Below are 8,240 nucleotides of genomic sequence, written 5' to 3' on the forward strand. Positions count from 1 at the left end.
CACTGTGAGGGTCCTCTGGGACAGTGCTCCTCTGTTCCGCAGTCACTGTGAGGGTCCTCTGGGACAGTGCTCCTCTGTTCCGCAGTCACTGTGAGTCAGAACGGGCTTGATGGCAAGGAGGAACCACCTGCTGGAGTCCCCGAGGTGCACAAAGAGGTGAGTGCTCCCACACCAGATGCAGGGAGGATGCTTCCGACCCTTCAAAGAGGCCTGTTGGTTTGCTTCCCAAAGGTCACCATATCAAAAGCCGCACACAGCAAGAGACGTGGTGGTATAATGGTTCCATGTTGAGCTGCTAACTGCAAACTCAGCAGTTCAAAACCACCAGCCGCTCTGCAGGAGAAAGATGGAGCTTTCTACTCCCGAGAACAGTTACAGTCTCAGAACCCACAGGGGCAGTTCTAGTCTGTCCTACAGGGTCCTATGAGTTGGCATGGATTTGATAACAGTGAGTGTTTTACTGAGCAAGTCTACTCTGTGTGCCTGGTGTTACCAGGAGTCAGAGTGGACTTTGTGGCAATCCCCAACCTCAAACATATGCTGATGTCCGTCTCCCGGCCTGTGAGCCTGACCTCGTGGAGATGTGGCGTCTTTTACAATGGTATTGGTTATCAGGACATTACAACAGAGTCGGTGTGTCATGAGTCCGATCTGAATAGCGCTCGAAAAAAAGAGGATGAGACAGATGACAGGACACAGGGAAAGATGCCCGGTGAAGGCTGAGGCAGAGATTGGCGTGAGGGCATCCAGTGATGCCCAGGCTCACCGGCCGTCAGCAGAAGCGAAGAAGGAGGCATAGGACAGATTCTCCCTCCAAGCCTCACAGGGAACTGACACGACACGGCGGACCCTCTGACTCTGGCCTCCTATTTCTCAGAATTGTGCAAGAAGAAATCCCTGTTCTTGTAAGCCATCCTCTTTGTGGCCCCTCAGTAGGGCAGCTCCAGGACAATACTATATTTGCCTTAATCCTTACCCCTGTATCTATGGGTGTAATCCCATTTGGGAATGAGGTTGTCTCTGTGATATTAATGAAGCCCTCTCAGTGTAGGGTGTGTTGCTAACCAGTCACTTTCCAGATAGGAACTCAAGCTGATTAAACAGGCAAGTGAGAGAAGCAGAGAGAGAGGAAGACACGCTTAGTCACATCAAGCTCTCCCGGGAACAGAAGCTCAAAGAGACCAAGTCCCTCCTCTAGAGTTGGCACAGAGACAGACCCTTGTCCTAGAGCCAGCAGCCTGACCTTAAAGCTTCCCACTGGTGGTATTTCTGTGGTAGCAGACCCCGGAGGAAACGGAGGGGAAATGGTGGAGTGCCCGTGTCAGTGCAGGTGTATGATAGCCTGGCACTGTCACTGCAGCCTCTTTTCTGCTTGGCATCACTTAGCCTTGTGGTGGTGGTGGTTAGGTGCCATGAAGTCAGCTCCCACCTAAGAGTGACCCTCTGTGCAACCGAATGACAGCCCCCCGCCGTCCTGCCCCATCTTCACAATTGCTGTGTTTGAGACCAGGGTTGCAGCCACCATATCCATCCATCTGCGTTCCACGACAAAGTCCTGCAGGTGAGAGCTAACCTCATGATGGAAAGCAAATACAAAACCCACACAAAGCTTCCAGAACCATTCTGGATCATTTTAACATTAGCTTCTCACTTTACTCCCAGAAGTAGTACAATGGATATACACATAGTCCGACATGTGACTTTGTTTGTTTCCTCAGCAGAGGGAAGGGTCTGGGTGACCTGTCCATGGCTCTCCCTGTCCTTACAATTTCCTGGTCTCATCCTCTGGTTGTCGGGCCCCCACCTTCCCTGGACTTGGAGGAGCACCGCCCTTTAAAGATAAGATTAATTAATAACTCAGTCCGAGCAGTCATTTCACAGACGCTCATCGAGTGACGACATCTGTTGAGTTCTGTATCAGAAGCTGGGCAATTAAAAAAAAACCAAACATAGATTTCCATTGGAAAATACTAAAAAAAAAAAAAAAAAATCGGAGGCCTAAGAACTTGAGCGGGCACATAAACCTGGGCTTTATTTTGTCTGGTTTGCAGACTGTTGCTGATGGGGACTCTTGCTGAGTCCATTTCGACGCCTGGCGCCGCTGTGTGCAGAGCGAGCAGCCCGGTGCTCCAGTGCGTTGTCCATGCTGCGTTTTGCAGGAGACCGCCAGGCCTGTTTGCGAGGATTGCAGTTGCCAAACCGTTGGCTAGTGGTTGAGCATTTAAATGCTTATGGCACTCGGGGCTGCTTTTGATATTAATAAAAAACTGTGATCGCCATTTTGGCTTTTCTGTTTTTCTCTATGAAACGTTCATTTTGACTGTTTTTTCTCTTTTATTCTGAATTGAGAAACCGTTTAACTTGATGTTTATTATCCAGTAGGAAGTACATTAAAGCATCTACATTTTTTATATTATTGTAAGTCCCTTAATCCTTCATTCCTTTATCATAACCTAAGCTCACCACCAGAACCGCAAGAGGCACAGCCAAGCAAGTGCAGCAAAGTGGCCTCATGTGTGTCAGAGTAGAGCTGGGATCCACAGAGCTTTCCATGGCGGAGGTTTCAGAAATAGATCCCCAAGCCTTCCTTCCAGGGCACTTCAGGGTGGATTCAAACTCCCAACCTTTCCATTAGCAGCTAAGAGCGTTGAGTGTTTGCCCCACTCAGGGATGCTAGGAGGGTCATGCTACTTAACAGTTTCCATGAAGTCTATGTCTACACATGCTGACCCCTGGGTTGCAGAACAGAGCCGTGTTCCACAGCACCTTCCAGATCTTTCCTGCTAGGTACCTGGGAAGTGGGGGGTAGGGCTTGAACTTCCAACGTTTCCATTAGTAGTCCAGCATTTAACTGTTTGCACCTCCCATGGACATTCTAAAGGTCACGTTTCCTCAAACAATTTCCTCATTTTTAGCACAACAGGGCCTGCCTGCTGCTCTTTCTCAGTGGGGGATGGAGCGGGAAGGGACATGAGGTGGGAAGAATTACAGGAGGGGGTTGGGAGGGATGAAAGTGTGAAGTGCATGGAGCCAAACAGCAAAATCAATAGGTGTTGTCCACTGACTGCCAAGGAAGGCACAATTAAGCCCTTTGGGCTTTGATTGTGATCAGCCCGCAGGCCCGGTCGGTCGTACCCCTTCTCATGACTGCGCTGTCTGGGAGGGCATGGCTTTGTGTGTGGACAAGACAAGGGAAAAAGAAACCCATGCAGAGACCCAAGCAGGTGGAAAAACAAAGGAACAGACCCGTCCATTGCTGGGAAGGAAGGCTCTTGGTTATTCGCCAACGTACCGTGGGGTAAGGGTGGGAGCAGAATACGGTGTACTTCCGGATGATGCCATTGAGCTTGAGAGGGGGGAGCCAGGACACGAAGACCGTGGAGGCGGACGCCGCGGCTGCCTTGACCCCCGCCGGGGGACCTGGAACTACAAGTGCAGGTCATTTAGTCACAGCAGTGGGGCTTCCACCGCTCCCCCACCCCCCACCGCCCCGACCCCCCATCCCTCCTCCCCACATTCTGCTGGGCGCTTCCCTAACCTTTTCGGTTCTCAGGGATTTCTGGCCTCTGACTTAGGGCGAATTTAGCTCTGGGTCAGTCCTTCTGCCAGGACATTTGGCTCTGAACAGGCTGGGATCCTGCAATATTGTACATCTTGCCTCTGAGAAGTGAGGGTGAACGACCTCTGCTATTTAGAGACCCTGCTCTTCTTTGCCCCCCAAATCAAACCCATTCCCCACAAGCAGATTCTAACTCATGGGGACCCGTGCACTGCAGAGTGCACCTGCCCCACGGGGTTTCCTTAGCTAGGTTTCCTGGAGGCACATCAGACTTGTCTTCTGCTGTGTGGCTGAGGGGGTTTGCACGGCCAACCTTCAGGTTGGTAGCTAAGCACCGACCAGGGACCTTGTTCTCCCCCAGACACTTTGTAATGATGTCTCCTCTGGCTCAGGAGATGGGTAAGGCCTTTTGTGACAAGAACTCACTGTTCATGGATGTTACACAGGCCTCTGTAAGCCATCGAAGATGGCGGAATGTGGTGGTAACAAAGGTAAGTTTGATTTGGTAGTGAGATGGCACACAGAGAAATCTGCTCTTCCCCCCTAGCTGCCCTTCTGTCTCTGTGCGGGAGGAGGAACACCAGAGTGGAGGGAGTGGGGATCATGGAGACAACAAAAAAGGCGTCAAGCGGCTGCGAAAGAAGCCTCAGGCTCTTGTTCTAGTCCTCCTGGGCTTAATTGTTCTTGTGGAACAAGGCTCTAACCTTGTTGAAGGCCATACAATTCAAACCAATGTAAGTTCCTTTGAAGCCCCTGTTAGGATTTTTGAGTCTCTTGGTGACTCAAAGACAATGTAATCATTCATTGTTATAGTTTAAGTTGTGCCCAACCCCTCCCATACAAAAGCATGTTAGAATCCTAAGGTGTATAGGTAGATCCAAATCTTGTTCAGAAATAATGTTTTCTTTGTGATGCACTTAGAGTGTATCTGAGAAAGGTGGGTTCTATATCTAATCACTTAAGAAAGAGCAGACTAGATAGACACAAATGCACAGCTGAGGGAATAGAGGCCATCCAGGAGAGAATGACCAGGGAACCATGAAACAACCAGGGCTAAGAACAAGAAGGACTCAACTTGGTAGAGACCCTGATTTGGATTTTTGGCCTCCATAATTTAGAGAAAATGCATTTCTGCTCACTGTTACCTTGCTGTTAATTAAATGGTTTGTGAATTGAACATAGGTCACATAGTTACCTTTCTCCTTCTAAGTCAGAACAACACAGAGCAACGTTTGGAAGAGCCAAGGTAGACTGAACATTTGGTAGACTGAATAAATGGTAGAGTCACCATTTGAAACTATAAAATCTTTCTTTCCATTTTTGTCAAGCAGCTTAAAACCACCAGCTTCTCTGCGGGGGAGGATGAGGCTTTCTACTCCTGAAAAGTCGTAGAAACGCCATCTCAGAAACCCACATGGCTGGTTCTACTCAGGACTCTAGGATTATTAAGAGTGGGAATTAAATTTGGTTTGATCCCCAAGATATTTTTAATACATGAAGGGCAAAGATTATATAGTATATAAGGGGGCTTCTACAGTATGTGGAAAAATTGAATGAAAAGAAAATGGAATTTCCCCACAACTTTTTGAAATCTTACCATACACTGTCTGGCAGTGGTCTGTGCATTAGCTGTATACTCAGTTATTTATGCATATACATTGTTCACATTTTCAGAAAAGGAGCAAGATGGGATCTACTTTATCACTTCAGGGTAAAAATATTAATTGGAAAAAGGAATAAATTGCATTTTAAATATTTTACAACAGAAGCACAAATAGAATCTATATTTTAAACATTTATTCTGTTTTGGTTAGCTTTTGCGACTCCCTTAAATCTAACAGGCAATTGTATTCAGCTCTATAGACCAGTCAAAAACTTCCTAGATCAACCATACAGGCTGCAAAGAGGGCTGGCACACTTAGCCATTTCTAATTGCAAAACTGAGTCGTGTGAGTCAGGGAGGTAAATCATGACTACACTTGTCTGTCACTCCTCCACCGGTCTCTGCTCGGTTTCATTTAGACAATTCTGATATCCCCAGTAAATACTGGCACCGAGCTCAGCACCATTCATGAACCCACTACCATTATCACAAGTGTGATTCGTCGCCTTCTCCATAGGGCAAATACGTGGCCGGCCCAACAGGGGTCTTCCACAATCAAACACTTCTCCGTACCTGTTGGCACCGCATAGAAAATACAGGCCACGTGACTGACAAATCAGGTCTTGTTCTGAGGGGTCAGGTTTTGAGGCAGAACTCTATTGTTTCAAATACTGGCAAATTAACTAAAAATTGATCCAAAATGTTCAGTCCATGTAGAGCGGTAGAAAACCTTTCCTTCCTATTGGATTTCTGTACATTCTTCTTCAAAATGCATATGGCAACATTTATACTGGGAGTCATTTTGCTCTTTAAAGAATGATTCCGGTGGCAACTGTGTTACTGCTTAGCAAGATAGGGAATGTTTCACATCCACCCCCACATTGCCCTGAGCCAGGAAGAGTGGAGAGCAAATAAAATACTCAGTGCCCAGAAGCATCCTACTATTCGCTCAGCTAGATAGTCTTACATATCACACTACACTTTTTATCGGGATTCGGGGAAGTAGCCCTGGTAAGGCCATTTTGCAGATGAGGATAGTCCAGTGCACAGAAGGCGAGGTAGTGTCCAAAGTCTCACAGGAAGCCGGAGAATGAACCAGCATCTAAAAATAGGCCTTTCAATATTGCATATTTTTCGATTAAATTATGACTCTCTTCACCTTGTAAATATCTCTATAGTTCTGTAACTTCCTAATGGCTCTGCATTTTGACTTCAGCTATCCCTAAAGAAACCAATTCATTTTAGCACTACTTGCTGACACCTGCACATTCCCAGGAAGAGCTACCTGTGTGACCTTGAAAACTAAAGCTAATGATGAGCACCCAGTGTGCAGACTCTAAATTACAAGAAATGCTGGTTCGGGGGGGAAATAATGTGTAAAAGTGAGGGGATAGGGCTGTTTGGGGAACTCCGGTCTTCTGAGTGAGAGCAAAGAGTGAAGTGGAGGAGGGCAAGCTCTGAAGTCCTAAAGGAAGAATCTACCAGGCTTCTGAACAGAGGTCACGAGCATCGTGTTCATGGGACAGTTCTGGCATAAAACAACACCACTTTTTATATTCTATGCAACAGAAAAGGGTGATCAGACATCAAACCTTCCAACATATGGAAGGTCATGAACAATGGGTAAAGGCTTGCCTATCCCCACCCTGCTTAGTTTTCTAGGGAAAAGAGCCCCAGGAGCTCTGCCCTAGAAGGCTCAACAAAAAGACCAATTTGATAGTAATTGCTCCTTCTTTGTTTAAAGTGGAGGCAATGTTTCTCATTGTTGCTATCATACTTAATAGATTTCAAATTGTTCTTCAAACAAGCATGGGTAAGGCTCTCAGAGTTTCCTTTAAAATAATTTTTTAAAAGTTCTTTGTCATATGGTTTTTGTAGGTTCTCACAATAATTCCACTGCCAAATACAAATGGTGGTTTAGGACAGTAAAAATTAGTTACCTGAAACAAACAGAGCCAAGAAGCAAATAAAATGTTACTAAAGCATCATGAATTCTTTCAAGGAATAAAAAAAAATAATGATACTCTAAAATTAAGGACTTACTCTACATTGATTTAATCAGTGCAGCATGGTAGCACGTGGGTCCGAGGCAAACTTTTCCAAGAGAAGGAGAGGATGAACCAGAGCCTCTACCGGTAGCAAAAGGGCCACTTACATTATTCCGAGAGGACAGTAGAAATCATGCATGATAAATATCACAGCTTTGTGACAAAGAACATTCTTGTTTAAAATAATATTTGGCATAAAAAAGGGAGAGGGGGAATGAGGAGGGAGAAGAGAAAGACAAGAAGAAGGAAAAGAAAGGGGGAGAGAGGGCAAGCAGGGAAAAGCATTCATCAGTAAAGGGAGGAAAACTCTTGGGGAAGAGAAAAGCATGAAGCAGTAACGATAACATAAGAATAACATAAGATAACATCCTGGCTTGGCTTTCCATTGAGTCGGATGATCTGGGAGGGCAGCACAGAGGTTGGTGGGGAACAAAGCTGAGAGCAGAGAGGTGGGCTCTCCGATCAGACATTTCCAGTAGTAGCTTCAGCCCAACAATGCTTTGGGGACCCTCCAGCTGGTGTTGAAGGCAGACACCGAGCTTTCCGCCAGTGACCCCTCCCCCTTCTCACCATCTTCTTTGGTCCTGGTGAAGATCTGCTCACTTCGGACCCCGTCTCCAGCACGGGTGAAGGCCAACACCTGGATGCTGTAGTTGGTGTATTTTTCAAGCCCATCCAGCTCCAGGGAAGGCTGGGTGGTGGTGACGTTTTTAATGTCACCCAGCTCTAGAGAACAGGAACAAGAAAGGACAATCCCATTACCATCGGTATCAATGTTCTCCTCCCCTGAACCACAAGCAGCCAACTGTCAGGCACAGAAATGACACAACAGCCCTGGGCACAGTCAAGGAGTGACACAGCTGCCATGGGGTGATTTGACTCCTGGTCAGCCACTACAGGCCACTAGGCAGGAAATGGTATTGAAAAACAGAGCAATTTACAAAGCCCACATGGAAGAAGCACACCAGCCTGTGAGATCATGAGGTGTCGAAGGGATCAGGTATAAGGCATCATCAGAACGAAAAATCTT

At 46.7% G+C, this 8,240-nt stretch overlaps 1 protein-coding gene across 1 annotated transcript in view; it reads right to left on the reverse strand.

Annotated features, from left to right (window-relative positions):
• Positions 1-8,240, reverse strand: part of DSCAM (DS cell adhesion molecule) — a 617,895-nt gene that overhangs the window by 109,145 nt on the left and 500,510 nt on the right. Inside the window, exons 19-20 of the mRNA XM_045284541.1 lie at positions 7,781-7,936; positions 3,293-3,426 (exon numbers count right to left, since the gene is read on the reverse strand). Of these exons, the coding sequence (XP_045140476.1) occupies positions 3,293-3,426; positions 7,781-7,936 (290 nt within the window). The remainder of the gene's footprint in view (positions 1-3,292; positions 3,427-7,780; positions 7,937-8,240) is intronic.

Source organism: Echinops telfairi, unplaced genomic scaffold, assembly GCF_000313985.2.
Source record: "Echinops telfairi isolate 266 unplaced genomic scaffold, ASM31398v2 ScPeMD7_7469;HRSCAF=8507_0, whole genome shotgun sequence".
Classification (NCBI taxonomy): Eukaryota; Metazoa; Chordata; class Mammalia; order Afrosoricida; family Tenrecidae; genus Echinops; species Echinops telfairi.